The 16,697-nt window shown below is 35.5% G+C and overlaps 2 protein-coding genes and 1 long non-coding RNA gene across 3 annotated transcripts; 1 reads left to right on the top strand and 2 right to left on the bottom strand.

Moving 5' to 3' along the window:
• Window positions 1-669: 669 nt before the first annotated feature.
• LOC135075062 (15-hydroxyprostaglandin dehydrogenase [NAD(+)]-like) lies at window positions 670-1,629 on the bottom strand. The gene has a single exon (XM_063969426.1). It carries the CDS (start codon window positions 1,614-1,616, stop codon window positions 816-818), a length of 801 nt encoding a protein of 266 aa, XP_063825496.1. The 5' UTR covers window positions 1,617-1,629; the 3' UTR covers window positions 670-815.
• A 6,236-nt stretch (window positions 1,630-7,865) lies between these two features.
• Window positions 7,866-8,250, top strand: LOC135075061 (uncharacterized). The gene is made up of 2 exons (XR_010257958.1): window positions 7,866-7,956; window positions 8,111-8,250. It is a non-coding gene; the product is annotated as an uncharacterized LOC135075061 (long non-coding RNA).
• Window positions 8,251-10,984: 2,734 nt separating this feature from the next.
• Window positions 10,985-11,998, bottom strand: LOC135075060 (15-hydroxyprostaglandin dehydrogenase [NAD(+)]-like). Its single transcript, XM_063969425.1, has one exon. It carries the CDS (start codon window positions 11,793-11,795, stop codon window positions 11,040-11,042), a length of 756 nt encoding a protein of 251 aa, XP_063825495.1. The 5' UTR covers window positions 11,796-11,998; the 3' UTR covers window positions 10,985-11,039.
• Between the last annotated feature and the right edge of the window lie 4,699 nt (window positions 11,999-16,697).

The raw sequence follows: 16,697 nt of genomic DNA, 5'->3' as shown, positions 1-16,697 counted from the left end.
ATTTGCGAATTAAAAGTTTGCAATAAGTTGTTTTGCCAAATGAGAATTTGCCAAATGAAAATTTGCGAAACGTTGTTTGCGATGTGATAATTTGGGAAACGTTTTTTGGCCAAACATTAGTAGATAATCCTTATTTCTTTTAATTATTTTGAGCCTAAATGTCGACTTGAGAATTTAAAGGTATTCAATAGGTACTAAATTATGTTTTAATCTCGTATTGCTTATTATTCACGAAATCGGAGATTATAATTCTTTTAATTTTTTGAGAAATAAATGTCTTAAACCGTAAAGTAATTCGTTATAAAAGAATAGGCATGTGTAGTAGTGAACTTCATTTTCAAATTAACAGTTTTTTGGAAGAAAATAATAATTAGCAATTTAAATTAGACTTATCTTGTACCTACACATCGAATTGTTTTTATTTTAAATTCAACATAAAGTGTTTATTAGGTACTCATAAACCTGATAAGGTGTTGCAACAAAGTAGACTAGGTGGTAAGAAAATGTTTAAGCACATGCTGAGTGGCTGCCATTTTAGTTCAAATTTAACTACATAAGTAAGTAATTATGTTGTTGTAAGTAGTTTATGGATTTGGTTTGGACTAAATAAAAATATTTTTCTTACTTTTCTTTCTTTCTAATACACAATACAAATAAAACAAAAGTACTTATTAAAAGTTAATAATATTTAAAAAAATGTGTAGTGAAAAAAGTGTACAATTCAGTACCTAATGAATTGAAAAAAATATTTATTCGCAGTTTGATAAGGTACTTAGGCAATTGAAATACATATAAAACGATGTAAATGCATTTCACTAATCTAGTAATTGTAGTTCTCCACCGATTATACTCCAAGCAGAGCCACTTGGGCCATTTTCCAAGATTTTCACTGCTGCGTTGGCCACATCTTCTTTCTCTTGATTTGGCCAGATAGTTACTAATTCATGCATTCCTTCTTTTTGAAAGTCCAGTGCTTCATTAATTGTCATGTCTAGAATGAAATCTGTATTTGTTATCCCAGGACAAATAACAAGAACTTTAACGCCAGTTACATTATAGTTTTTGGTGTGTCCTAGTGTCCTTGAAAAACCCATAACGGCGTATTTTGAAGCTTTGTAGAAAGGCGAAAGCTCATCGACCATATACCCATAAATTGACGACACATTCAAAATGACACCCCCCTTACCACCTTTGTCCTTTCTCATGTTTTCTAAAAACTTCATGGACCATTCCACAGTTGCCACAGTATTAGTTTCGATAGTTTTCCTCAAAGAATGTTCATTCAAAACGCCTGCATTGTTCACTAGAATATCAATACTAGGACATTTGCTAGCAATGTCATCGTAGGCTTTGTCCAAATCTTTGGTGACATCACATTTAATGAACACAGCTCTTGCGTCCCCGTATTTTGAGTTAAGTGTTTTCGCTGTTTCAGTACCTTGATTCTCATTGAGATCAACAATGAAAACAATTTTAGCTCCTTGGTTGAGAAACTCTTCAGCTATTGCATAGCCAATACCTTTAGCACCTCCAGTTACGACTGCAATCTTATTCTTTATTTCGGCACCCATTGGTACGACACGTCTATTATTATGAAATGGTGATTTTAGTTTCATTTATTTTATTTTAACATTGGCAAATTACACTTATCTTATCAGGCGATAAAACGATGTGAGTAATTAGTGGGAGAATTTTTTATCGTTATTATATTTTTTATCTTATGTTGGCATTGTTGGCGCATAAATTTATTAAGATACATAAATGCAATTGTCTATAAATATAACATTATGTTGATAACGTTAAGCATTATTGTTTCCTTAAGAATACTACTTCTCGTGACTTGTTTCGTAAACTAATTTCATTACTACATTATTAAAAAACAAAGTCGCTTTCCTCTGTCCCTATGTGTGCTTAGATCTTTAAACTACATAACGGATTTTGATGCGGTTTTTTATTAGATAGAGTGATTTAAGAGGAAGGTTTTTATGTATAAATTGTACTTGTGTAAAGCAGGGGCGGGTCGCTAGTATAAAATATATAAATTATTTACTATATACATCAGCTTCAAATTTCATAAATATGCCTCAAACGGTTCTTTAGGTATTGACGTCCAAAAATCTACATGTCTGACTTATATACCAAATTCTAACCACTTCCAGATGACCTCGAAGGTTCAAATTTGGCATCCAGAAAGGTAGTTATGTAAATACAAAGGAACAAATAAAAAACCAGTAAATTTTAACATTTCACAGGTGATAGATAGATTTTAGTGTTCTAAATGTCGATTTTTGAACGTCAATACCTAAATAACCGTTTGAGGTATATTTATGAAATTTAAAGCTGATGTATATCTTGCAAGTCTCAATACATGAGCCAAATTTGAAGAGTTAATGCACAGTAGTTTTGGAATGATGAGGAGTCAAAAGTGGCTCCAATTGGTTCGTATAAATATACGCACGGTGCAGTCCCCTCCCTGGAACTAGGCTTAACATGCTCCCGCATGTCTATAGTGTTTGTTCAATGTTGATTTAGTCGATTTTCTCCTGATAGGAACATGTGAGACAAAAATTAAATTTCCAATTTTACAGACCTTCTAGAGCAGATGCCGCGAAAACTATACAATTTATCAAAAAAGTTGACTATTTCACCTGTAGCAAATTGAATATGCTTTTTTTGGTTCATAGTAGTCATGTCACTAGGACGCATAGTTTCCGAGGATTAAGCGAAAAACCGAAAAGTGGTACCTTTAAACCCCCCTCTCCCTGTCGGCTCAAGGGTTAAGGGCGGGGACTTTTGCTATGTTCACCAACTAACTAGGCTAAATAAAGTCCCGAGGTCAGAAATTGTGTTCCACGGATTTCTCTCTACACCGTCGTTAAGGCATTCATTGACTGGACTAATAGGTAAGTTGGCATGTAACCACACAGAATACATAATAGTAGCAACAGAAATTGCACTCCTTTGTGTAGGATCAGATGCCGACATTTTAACGGTAATAATAATAATGCATAATATCCAACGCACATGGTGCATTCGAAATCGCACCTTACTACTACGCTCACAAGAGCGCAATTTTTTTGTATTCAGAATTGATCTACCTCACAGCTCAAGCGTCAGGGTTGTATAAGCAAAGTAAAATAAATAAAAACTTAATTTTAATAAACATTTACCTATTGTATTTACGATTGGTAAACTTTAATCTAGTGGTGTTTGTATAATCGTACCATCTCTAAAGTCCTATTAATAAACTTCAGTGTTGCGATAATTCGAAATTGGACAAACTGTTTTAAAAGGTGTAGTGTCGGAAAATACACACGGTGAAGTAAAGTTAATGTTTTTATTAGCTAAAATATTTTTTTTTGCTACAGTTTTTTGTCATAAATATTTTAAAATTATTTAAAAAGTGTAGATTTTTTTAATTATTTAAATTGCTACAGTTAATTATGTTGATGAGCACCTTCATGCTGTATAACGTAGAGCTGGCTAGCTGGAACCGCTATGATAGAACTGACATTTATATTCAAATGTGATGTTGTCTTTAGCTGTGTAATGGCTGTGCCGAACTCTCTATTGTAAATATTCTACGTGTGCTTTGATACCAATATATTTATTATGTTACTACCAACCACTGTGTTTATTGCTCTGTAGCGGACTTAATGTATCCCTAACAAGGGTTATGGGCCCAGAGCCCCAGAGCAAAGTAACATTTTAAAATAGTTTGTCGTGAAAATAATTTCGTATAAAGTGACGTGAACAGAATGTCGAATGTACGTATTGAGTTATTGAGAAAAGACAACTATGATAGTTGGAAAGTGCAAGTAGAAGCCCTATTGATCAGAAATGATTTTTGGGAATATGTAAGTGGAGAAAAGTCAAAACCCACGGATGAGACATTATCAACAGCATGGGATTTTGCTGACAGAAAGGCAAGATCGGAGTTGATTTTGTCATTGGATCCGAGTGTTGTTCATCATGTGAAAAGATTGAAGACTGCACGAGAGGTTTGGCTGAAATTAGAGAGTCTGTTCGTATCACGTGGACCTGCGAAAAAAGCGACCCTGATGAAAAGGCTCATGCTACACAAGATGAGTGAGGATCAGAACGTATGCGAACATCTTGATTAATTTTTTGAAGCTGTCGACAAGTTAGAAGAAATGGACATCGTGATCCATGATGATCTTTTAGCGATTATGTTGCTGTATAGTTTACCAGCAAGCTATGAGAACTTCAGATGCGCCATTGAAAGTAGAGACGAGCTGCCAAAGCCTGAACAACTTAGGGTGAAAATTATCGAAGAATACAGTTCGAGAGGCAATACCCAAGTTGAGAGGATAGAAGGAGCTATGTATATAAATAAACATCAGAAGAAGAATGGGACTGGACCTGAAACAAAATTTAAGTATAAATGTTTCAAATGTCATAACTTTGGACATAAGGCATCCGATTGCAAGAAAAAGAAGTCTTCTCAGGCTTCAGAACAGAAACCTTCAGAATCTAGTTGCGTTGAGTCGTGTTCGACTGTAGAACATGAAGCTTTAACTGTGTATCATGTTTCAGATAACTGTTTAGCTATTGATTCCAAGCGTCTTCATCAGGAATGGTTGTTTGATAGCGGTTGCAGCTCGCACATGTGTAACAACGCAAGCAGGTTTGATAAAATATTGCCAAGTAACCAACAATTGAAATTAGCCACTGATTCTTTGACAACCGTGCAAGGTAAGGGTACTGTCAAGATATTAGCATGTAACGATGATATTACGCGAAAAATCCAATTTGAAGATACGTTGTTAGTTCCTGATCTACGTAGTAACTTAATTTCGATTTCTAAACTTACTGATCGAGGTTGTATAGTCACTTTTAAACGTGATGTAGCATATGCAACTAAGGATGGTGAAGTTAAGTTGACTGCTGATCGTAGAGGTAATTTGTATTACCTGAGAGAGCAGGATGCTTCGGCATCTGTAGTATCAGATAAGGATGTGGATTTGTGTAGATGGCATGAGCGTATGGGACATTTGAATGCTAGGGATCTTATGAAAGTACTGAAGAAATCGGGTATAGACGCCACCAAGTCTGATACTGAATTGCGCGATTGTGATGTGTGTGCTAAGGGAAAGATGGTTGCGTTGCCTTTTGTGAAGTCCAGTCAGCCATGTGACGAAAAGTTAAAAATAATTTATTCTGATGTGGTAGGCCCAATGAGAGTTCAATCAAATGCGGGAAACAAATATTTTGTTACATTTATTGATGATTGTACTCGTTGGTGTGAAGTTTTTATGTTGAAAAATAAAAGTGACGTCTTGTCAAAGTTTAAAATATTTAAATGTCAGATCGAAAATTTGACAGGTAAACAAATAAAATATTTCCATTCCGATAATGGCAAGGAATTTGTGAATAGTGATTTTTCGAAATTTTTACAAGAAAATGGAATCGGCCATTCTCAGATGAGCTAGTTTTTGCGTGTCCGGGCTGTTAAATCGTTAAAAATGACAAATTAGAGACATGCAAGTATTTTTATATGTTACTTAACAACCCTATCCAGTTGTGCATTAAATTATAGGCTTCTATTTTAAGTATTTGTGACTTAATTAATTTCATGAACCTCTGTTCTCTAATTACCGTTACGCGTCCGCACACCGACTTAATGTTAAAAGTTGGTTGTAACTTTTATGTCGTATAGATTTGGTTCACTCCATTCTACATTTTAAAGAGTACAAAAGATTGTCTTATGCATAGCAAAATATCTATTCAATAGAACCATTCTGTAAATAATTACAATTAAAAAACTGCCTGTCCGAGCGAAAGTCCTAATTCCCGTGACGTATTCTGTTTTTGGGCACACAAGCCTAAATAATAATATTTGACACATCATTTACGCGCGCGGCGCGAGCCCTTAGTTAGTTCTAAGACCTGTTAGCAAGTAGACGTCTATTGCGTTGGCGTACCGTCGATGAATTGCGTAAGAGTATAATTACCATATCTTTGGTTTTCAATTTTTCTATTTACCATGTCCTTATTATTATACTCGATTTTTGAAGGTAGATCCACGTTGTTAATTTAAATAAATTCATTACTTTGGCCTTCATGCGTTGTAGTAAGACAGTATTTGCATACGCTGAAGATTTTGGAAATTTTGAAGAAAAACTATCGTTTTATAATTTCCATGTACTAATTACCATATATTTATAATCACCGTTGCATGACATTATTACCTACAAATTGCACTCACGATTGAATAAGTACGACGATAAAATATGAAATATACCTAGACTTTCGCATAACAACTTTACGAACTTTTCTTCCAATCTAACATCAACATTTTGAAAAGCTTTCGTTAAAGTAACCTCGAAATAGATTCGATTTCATGACGAATGTTCAGCTTCAGTTGCTGCATGGTTGTTGGAATTAAAAGTATATTTTAACCCCTAAGGTGACCCCACAAAAATAAGTTAGCTGGAGTGAAATCGGGGCTTCCTGATGGCCAGGAGACGTCACCCCTGCGTAAAATATGTCTCGTACCAAAAATTTATTTTTACTATTAATATAATTGATATTAACATGTCAAATCATTAATTAATTCTAATATAATACCATTAAAATATGTCCATATTACCTTTGCCCTAAGAAGATGAGATTGTCCAATAGTAACATTTACCTGGCGTGATCACATTAAGAACAAAAGGGAACAAATTAATCAACAGACAATGATTATGCGACTATTCAAGACAAGAGTGTATAGGCACTTTGTAGGTACCATCCTAAACTGCATCCTACCTTCTTTGTTATGCATAGAAAAAACTTCGTGATATGCATGGATACTGGACAGAAGAAGCTTGGAGAACAAACTATATACAAATGCATCCTAAGACCCATGTAGACATAAGGCATCGACTTAGCCTCGCAAATTTAGAAATACTTAAACGTTTTCAAAATAAAGTATTAAAAATCTTGAGCTGTGCACCTTGGTTTACAAAGTCCACTGAAGTGATACCAAACGTCAAAGAGGGTGTAGAATATTCCTGTAAAGCTTACAACCAAAGACTAGACCTTCATGAAATCTATTTGCTGCATCCATTCTAAATTCTGAGAATTCTGCATTTAAGCTCAGGAGAAAGCGAATAGCATCAATCTGAAAACTTATTGTAAAAGAATCGAGGTGACAAATCATGAAATATGCTGAGCTGGAACTGTCATTATTACAAATTCAATTTAATCTGATAATGGGTGATGGCTGATCGCAGATAGATTAAAAAGACGAAAAATAACTTATATCATTAATTAATTTCGATATACGCATATTCGAAAAGTCAAATTTGTGAGACCTCCTGATCCATTATCGGTACGTTAAATCGTTTGTACCACATTTAAATCAAATAAATGATGAAAAATTCTGATTCAGCTAAATGCTCTCATTTCAAATGTGACACGTAGCCCCTTCTTGCTGAAACTAAGTGTTCCTGTTATAGCCTCGATTCTTGCAGTATAGATACTAAAATATCTTGATACGATAAATAATAGAAATTAGTGTTTTTCTTTTTGCAAAGTGTTATTAAGTGTATCTACAGCGTTTTTTATGACGCTAATATTTATATACAAATTTATCAATGCAATATGTTGTTTTCTTGCTAGTTTACATATCTTTTCTAATTACCGTTAGATTAAGTATTAGCCTTATATAATTACCGTGACCATAAAATTTTTGGGTCTCATTTACGCGAAAACCGCTTGGAATAATTTGACGCCTTTACGATTGTTAAATTCGTACTTTTCATGTATTTTATATTTAAATGCGTTTAAGTCAATTAAGCCAAATTTCAAAAATGATATGGTAATTAGGCTGAGAACGCTTAATCGTGAGAATGACCGGAATAAAAAGGAGGTTGACTACGCCGTATTCACCGCAGAGTAATGGAATTGCAGAACGGATGAATCGCACCTTACTGGAGAAGGCAAGATGTATGTTATTATCCTCTGGTCTACCAGCAAGTTTTTGGGCGGAAGCTATTGCAACCGCGTGTTATTTGCGTAACAGATGTCCGACTAGCAGCTTGAATGGAGAAATTCCATATGAAAATTTTTTTAATAAACCTGTAAATATTGGTTATTTCAGAACATTCGGTGCGAAAGTTCATGTTTTGGAAAAGGAGCCAGGAAAGGATAAGTTCGCAGCACGAAGTTCTCCCGGCATTTTTGTGGGCTACCCGGCTGAATCTGGTGGCTATAGGGTGTGGATATCCGAGAAAAGAAAAATAGTGGTGTCAAGAGACGTCAAGTTTCAGGAAGATAAGAAAACTGAAAGTGAAGTTTTGAAAGAACCATCTATTGAGCTGCAATGTGAACAAGATAGTGTTGATAAAAGGAAGACTATCGAGTTTGAATTGTCCAACAGACAATGTAGTTCACACTTTAGTGATCAACCTTCGAATATTCAAGTTCCAATAGATCGATCTCAAGATGTACCGTTCAGAAACGAACTAAACACAGAAGATACGGAAGTTACTAGTACTACTGATAGAAATGAGACATTTGACTGGAATATCACTTTGAGAAGAGGCCCTGGAAGACCTAGGATTGAGAGAGGACACGTTGGGCGCCCCCGAAAAATCTTTAATATGGTTGAAGTTAGAGAAACAGAGAATAGTGACAGTGAGTCACAGGAAGAAGAATATGGTGACTGTGATGATTTTGCTGGAGCTATTGAGACAACTTTGAAGGAAGCTTTGGGAAGTGATGAAAAAGTCAAATGGGAAGAAGCAATTTTATCAGAGTTAAGAAGTTTAGTGAAGAATGATACATGGAAAATAGTAAAGAAACCACCTGATCGAAATGTCATTGGATGTCGATATGTGTTAACAACGAAGGTAAATGTTGATTTAACAGAAAAGAAGAAGGCCAGGCTTGTCGCGAAAGGATATAGTCAACAACATGGTCTGGATTACTTCAAGACATTCGCCCCAGTTGCTAGGATAGCAACGGTTCGTCTATTGATTGCTTTAGCAGCTGAAATGGGCATGGACATAGATCAGATAGATATAAATACTGCTTATTTAAATGGAGATCTTGATGAGAATATTTATATGAGAATTCCAGAACTGCTGAAAGAAAGTTTAGAAAAGCTGATAAGCTTGGATGGCAGAAAAAGCGAAATAGGCAAAAGAGCTGTGAATATGCTTGAGAATATGAAAGCAGGGGGTGACACCTGTCTTTTGAAGAAGTCGTTATATGGTCTCAAGCAAGCTGGAAGACAGTGGAATATGAAGCTGGACATGAAACTTAGAGAAATGGGTTTGAGACCAACAGTGAGTGAACCTTGTATGTATCATAAATGTGACAATAATGGAGCAGACCTATTTGTCGTTATCTATGTTGATGATATATTAATTGCTTCACGCAAGAGAGAAACCATAAATAAATTCAAGCAGGAACTGGCAAAGAGGTTTGAACTAAAGGACTTTGGCCAAGCAACCTTTTGTCTAGGGATCGACATAAAGAAAAATGGTAATGAATATCACATGTCACAGGAGAGATATGTAAAGACCATTTTGAAGAGATTTAACATGGAGGACTGTAGTCCTGTACAAACTCCAATGGAGATGGGAAAGATAGCTATGAGTGGCAAAGAGAAGGATGAAGGAGGAAAGTCTTTTCCGTTCCGAGAACTCATAGGGGCACTTATGTTCTTGAGCGTAGCGACTAGACCAGATATTGCGAACGCGACGGCAAAACTCGCACAATTTTCAGAGAATCCTCAGGAAACTCATTGGAGAGCTGCAAAGCGGATCCTTAGGTACCTAAAAGGTACGATTACTCAGGGTTTAACATTTAAACCGATGGGTAAGTGCATTCAAGGTTATGCGGATGCAGATTGGGGTAACTGTGAAACAGATAGACGATCTTTTACCGGCTATGTTTTCATTTTAGGCGGAGCAGGTATCTCATGGGCATCACAAAAGCAACGCATCGTTGCGACGTCGACTTGTGAGGCTGAATTTGTAAGTTTAGCGGAAGCTATGAAAGAAGCAGTGTATTTGAATGGCTTACTGAAGGAACTTGGTCTTCACCATTGGTCTAAGGTAAGCATGCATGCTGATAACTTGGCTGCTATCTGTCTAGCTGAAGATCACGGTGTTTATCACGCGAAAAGTAAGCACATCGACATTAGGCATTTCTTTATAAGGGATGTGCTGCGTGACAATAAGTCGATAACTTTAGAACATTTGGCAACTGAAAATATGCTGGCAGATATTTTCACCAAACCTTTGCCTCGTATAAGGCATCACTTGCTGAGTAAAGGGTTAGGGTTGCGCGTACTCTAGTGCCTTGTATAAAGCATGAGTTGAGGGGGTGTGTTGATGAGCACCTTCATGCTGTATAACGTAGAGCTGGCTAGCTGGAACCGCTATGATAGAACTGACATTTATATTCAAATGTGATGTTGTCTTTAGCTGTGTAATGGCTGTGCCGAACTCTCTATTGTAAATATTCTACGTGTGCTTTGATACCAATATATTTATTATGTTACTACCAACCACTGTGTTTATTGCTCTGTAGCGGACTTAATGTATCCCTAACAAATTATTTTTCCTAAATATTTCGATTTTTCATTAAAGAAGAATAACAGTGCTGTTGGAACAATAAAACTTGATTGCGACGATGATTGACCGAGCGTGTATAGAAATACGCGTGTGTTCACAGGTGCGTGGCGGCCCTGACTGATTTGCAACTTGAAGTTGTCGCGCGCTGTAGGTAATTATCTCGGCCGCCATAGGCGAGTGACGGAGGCCTGATGAAACTACATAGGTGGAAACTGAGTAGGTAGCTAAGAAAGTTAAAATTAGGACAACTAAAACAACAAATTACAATTTAAAAGTAGGTTTTTAAAGTTAATAATAATTGTATGTTATTACAATTATCTGTAGCGAAAAAAGTAAGGATTCAATATTATAAAATTACATAAATTAAAGAGTTAATTGAAACGATATCATTTGTCCTTAGTATTATCCTTTATTAAGTTATGAAAATAGGTGAAATACATTTTACTATTCTACTAATTGTAGTTCTCCGCCGATTATACTCCAAGCAGAGCCACTTCGGCCGTTTTCCAAAATTTTCACTGCTGCTTTGGCCACATCTTCCTTCTCTTGACTTGGCATAGTACTTGCTGCTTCCTGGAATCCTTGTTCATTAAAGGCAAGTGCTTCATTAGATCTTATGTCCATAAGTATATCTGTATTTGTTATCCCTGGACAAATAACAAGAACTTTCACGCCAGTAACATTATAGTTTGTGGCGTGTCCTAGCGTCCTTGAAAAACCCATAACGGCGTGTTTTGAAGCTTTGTAAAAAGGCGCATGCTCATCAACCATATACCCATAAATTGATGCCAAGTTCAAAATAACACCCCCCTTTCCACCTTTGTCCTTTCTCATATTTTCTAAAAATTTCATGGACCACTCCACTGTTGCCACAGTATTAGTTTCAATAGTTTTCCTTATAGAGTTTTCATTTAAAATGCCTGCATTGTTTACAAGAATATCAATACTAGGACATTTGCTAATAATACCGTCGTAGACTTTGTCCAAATCTTTGGTGACATCACATTTAATGAACACAACTCTTGCATCCCCGTATTTTGTGTTAAGTGTTTTTGCCGTTTCAGTACCTTGATTCTCATTGAGATCAACAATGAAAACAGTTTTAGCTCCTTGGTTGAGAAACTCTTCAGCTATTGCATAGCCAATTCCTGTAGCACCTCCAGTTACGACTGCAATCTTATTCTTTATGTCAGCACTCATTGTAAGTAGGTACGTCTATTAGTATGTTATAGTAATAATGTACTGATTTATCATTTATTTTATTTTAACATTCGCGATTTACTTATCACTAGTTGATATAAGTATGTATAGTGGTAAACATTGTTATCGTTAAGTATTATCTTTTATTATTATGATAAGTTTGTCAATTTTTTGATACTGTGAACGGTTTAACATTGTTGTCAACTCAAAAATTTACACTATCTCTTGTATTGGTTCACCATTAATGATACTCCACGCCGAACCACTTTGGGCAGTTTTGAATGCCTCGATTGCGGCTTTTGCGACGTCTTCTTTCTCTTGATATGACACTGTTGATATTACATTTCTGGTTACTTCTTCCAGAAAGTCCAACGTATATAATTTTCCGGCTGCGTTTAAAGACGTCCTAGTCAATCCTGGGCAAAGTGCAAATACTCTTACTTTTGTTATTTCGTAGTTTTTGACATGTCCCAATGTCCTCGTGAAACCCATAACTGCAAATTTTGAAGTTTTGTAAAAGGGCACCACCGGATCAACAGTATAGCCATAAATGGAAGCTATGTTCAAAATAGTTCCACCATTTCCTCCTTTATCTTTTCTCATAAGATTTAAAAACTTCATAGACCATTCAACCGTCGCAATAGTGTTCACATCTAATGTTCTTCTGATTGAGGTTTCGTCTACTATTCCAGCATTATTCACAAGGATATCTATAGTTTGGTATTTTTCCACGACTTTTTTGTAAATTTCGTCTAGGTCTCTAGTGACGTCCGCTTTGAAAAATATAGCTTTCCCATCACCATATTGTATATTAAGTTTTTCCATCAGTTTGATGCCTTGACTTTCTTCTGTATCAACTATCACAACTGCTTTGGCACCATGGCATAAAAATTCTTCAACTATCGCAGATCCTATTCCTCTACTGCCTCCAGTTACAATAGCCACTTTATTTTTTATTTCCTTTTCCATTATTAAAAATATTTTATTATATGCGACGTAGAAAGATATAGATTCAATGCAACACTAAACCATTTTGTGTGCATTATCTTATATAGTACCCATTAAGTATACTCGTTCACGCGTAATTTTATCGTTGAGTGATAAGATTTAAGCATTGTTACAATACTAAAAATAAGCTATTATTATAAATTATGAGATTTCTGGAAATTGATACTAATTTAAAGTAAGTTTTAAGTTTGCCATGTGTAATAATTGTATGGCATTGAAAAATAAATAAATAATAGCCCTTTCTAGATGTAGGTACTTCTAATACATCTATGAATAAGCAGTTCTACAACTGTTTGTGCTAATAGCTAGGTATATTGAAAAATATGCACTACATACATCTTAAAATCAACAAACTGAATTTCATGAGAGCGAAACCGCGGGCATAAGCGGCAAAACATACCTACATCCAACTTATCTGCACAATACAAAATCTGGGAGGTATATTTCTACAATTATTATGATTAGTATAAAATAAATTGGTGTTTAATCACTTGATCTCGTCACCACATGAAAAAAAAATAAACGGCTCATCGAGAAATATATCAGATGAAAAGCGCGACCGTGCGAGATATTGCACAAAAATGTAGTGAAGTAGTAAATAATAAACACTGACAGTAATGGAACTCTGAATTGGAACAATTTTAAAAGTATAACAAATAAGGAGAACTTTTCGAATCGAAAACGAATCTTATTTTTTTGGCTAGCAACTCCTTTCAACTTATCATAACGATCAGATACCTACTTGATTGATGATGATTATAATCTTCACTTTGAAAAAATTGATTGATTTATCAACTGATATGATAATTATAATATTTTACTTCGTACACATTTTTTTTGGGAAAACCGGCAACAATAAAAGAATAACGATAACTAACTTAGTTTCATAAATAAAAATATGATTACCTATCTTGACTTAAATTATTTGTCGGACTGAAATCAAAAACACTGTCGTAAAATATAGGTATATTTTAGATAGGTACCTAAAAGATTTTTATTTCTCGCCTACATCCAAATGAACAAACGCACTTATACTTCACTTTTCTTTTACTACTAATTTTTTGTAGCAAAATGAATCTCTCTTCAACCTAAACTAATTATTCATAAAACCAAATTCATTTATAATAAACATTCAGATAATATGGACTGATAAAAATACTTTCGCAATTTGAGTATTGGTGTAAACTTTGATCTCATAATGCAGAACTACACGGACAAAATCTACGGGACTCCAAGTAACAAGAACCGCCGCTATTTACCAGTGCCACAAACCAAAACCTCAAAGACGGAGCCGTCGCAACAAAACCTGATACTTGAGCTTCAATTTGAACTTAAATAAGGGTGGTAAAGTTCGCAAAGACACCAGCAAACCCGACAAGTTGCAAGTTTCGAGCATTTAATAGGTACCAACCACTAGAGAGCGGGTGGAGCCCTTGTGGGAGCGGTAAGTGGTTCTCTAGTACACTACATAATAAGACTTATCTTTAGGATCGTGAAGGGTCAGGGTGAATTTTACCTTTGGTATAACATTTATTAGAATAAGATTTTTTTTTATCCACAACGAGGAAGCTTTTGGCCTGTATCTCACCTGATGGTAAGTGACGATCAGGCCGAAGGTGGAAGCGAGCTTCACCCGGAATCCTCAACCACGAAGGAACTGGCTATTTATAGCCATAATACCTATTATGTTATGACGATATAAATTCCATGACATGTCATAGAATCATTTACAGTGTATCTTGCATGATTTAATTGGTGTATGTTACTGTAAAATCAAGCCTTTACGACATTTCGCTGCTCATGCAGTTTAACTGATGGTGTTGTTTAATCCGTATTGAATAACGCCTACAAAAATGTTCATAGTAGATTTTTGTCGCTGTAAGCGAGACTCTACGCCAACCCAAACCTCGAGTAGGCGTTGCTCGGAAGCAAATTGTTGACAACTCAAGATAATGATGTCGACCTCGGAACCCCTTTGATTGATTAACTACTGCATCCTGTGTCAATTTATCTTGTATAGTAAGCAAGAATAAGAGCGGTATCGTATGTCAATCTAGTCTTATGACATGCTTTGAATCAGAGGAAGGAAAATTGGAAAGAGTGTTTTGGGCATTAATATCTGTTCTAAAAATAAGTTCGTTCGTTCGTTTCAGCCAAATGACGTCCACTGCTGGACAAAGGCCTCCTCCAAGGTTTTCCACCATGTACGTACGGTCCTACGCTGTCCGTATCCAGGCTCTTCCCGCGACCTAAATCTACACTAATATTATAAAGAGGAAAACTTTGTTTGTTTGTTTAGTTGTAATGGATAGGCTCAAAAACTACTGGACCGATTTTAAAAATTCTTTCACCATTCGAAAGCTACATAACTCACGAGTAACATAGGCTAAATTTTATTTTGGAAAAAAGTAGGGTCCCGTAAAATATTTGGGATTTTCATAAGACGTGGAATAGCGCCATCTATCGTCATTGGTTAAAATCTTCTTGCGCCTGACAAAAATTTTTGAGGTACGTAAATATTCATGAAGGCAAAGCTGTCAAACGCCATCTATCGACATCATTAGTAAATTAGTAACTAAATATTACATGTACTATGACTAACGCTGTTCGTAAATAATATTGAAAATTTAATAAATAAAGATATTTTATGTAATTGAACCATTCACTGTATGTACCTATTTGAATCATTCACTGTGTTTAAACGAGCAAATCAAAGTGTTAATTAGTGACTTTTTACAAACTTCCTTGCAAATTCTTATTAAGTGCCGCCATCTACCGAGATGAATATTAGGGTACGGTTCAGCGGCGGACAAATGGGATGGGCGCGTGGGCGATTGTAGTTAAATAGGATAAGAATTACTTCGTTTTTGTTTTCTGTATGTAATTTGTTAATTTTTTGGTAGGGTCTTTATTTTAATTACTTAGGTTGGTAGGTACTTACTTATTTGATTTTAATGATAATTACTATAGGTGCGTATAATTTTAGTAGAAAGAAAGGTCATTGATAAGTGACTCACTCACTCATCACGAAGTCTCAGAAACTAGAAGTCTCAAAAGAGTTCTCATAGGGGTTAATGGTCTATTCCACTGGCTTTGATCACCAAGATGATCAAAGTTGACTCAAGTTAATTTTTTTTTTAGTGTTCTTTAATCACCTATAAATAAATCATACCTCTGAATTGTCACATACATGTCCAATTTGTTTATTGCGGTTTTTAGAAAATATCAAAAATGTTACAAAACAAAATATGTAGTACAACAATTGGACATGACGTGACTATTCAGAGGAGGTGTGATTTGTTTGTAGATGATCAAAGGACACTAAAATAATAATTTAACTAGAGTCCACTTGGCCCACCCAGGACATCGTATCCGTGGGTGATCAAAGGCACAGAATATATTCAAAGTCAAAGTCAAAGTCAAAGTCAAAATTTCTTTATTTGTTTGGACTAATAAATAGTTCTTACAAATCGTCATTTTGCTCTTAAGGAGCCAAGGACTCTAAGAGCAAAGGACACTAAATTGTCGCTGTAAGTCCACCTCCTTTTAGAACGTAGGTAGTCACTAAGACGAAATTTTGCAAAATTCAACCCTTATGGGAGTTAAAAAGGGGGTTAGAAGTTTGTATTGCAGTCCTCGGTTTTTAAAGTAAGAGACTTGAGACTTAAAATGTATGCTCACTATGATCTCTAGATATTGTGGAGGTGTACATAATAATATACTGTTCGGTACACTGTGGTACTGTGTACACATCAGTTTGCCGACGATATTGTGGTCATCGGTGGAATCGTTGGAAGATCTTGGCACAATGCTCGAAGACCTTATTCGATTTTCCCAACAGGTAGGCCTGAGGATGAACATGGACAAAACGAAGCTTATGTCGAATGTCCATGT

Source organism: Ostrinia nubilalis, chromosome 9, assembly GCF_963855985.1.
Source record: "Ostrinia nubilalis chromosome 9, ilOstNubi1.1, whole genome shotgun sequence".
In the NCBI taxonomy this organism is placed as follows: domain Eukaryota; kingdom Metazoa; phylum Arthropoda; class Insecta; order Lepidoptera; family Crambidae; genus Ostrinia; species Ostrinia nubilalis.
The sequence above is the reverse complement of the archived record's forward strand: the minus strand, read 5'-3'. Positions and strand labels throughout refer to the sequence as shown.

Excerpts from the sequence above, each read along its gene's own strand:
- LOC135075062 (XM_063969426.1), bottom strand. The coding sequence starts at position 1,616 with ATGAAACTAAAATCACCATTTCATAATAATAGACGTGTCGTACCAATG.
- LOC135075060 (XM_063969425.1), bottom strand. The coding sequence starts at position 11,795 with ATGAGTGCTGACATAAAGAATAAGATTGCAGTCGTAACTGGAGGTGCT.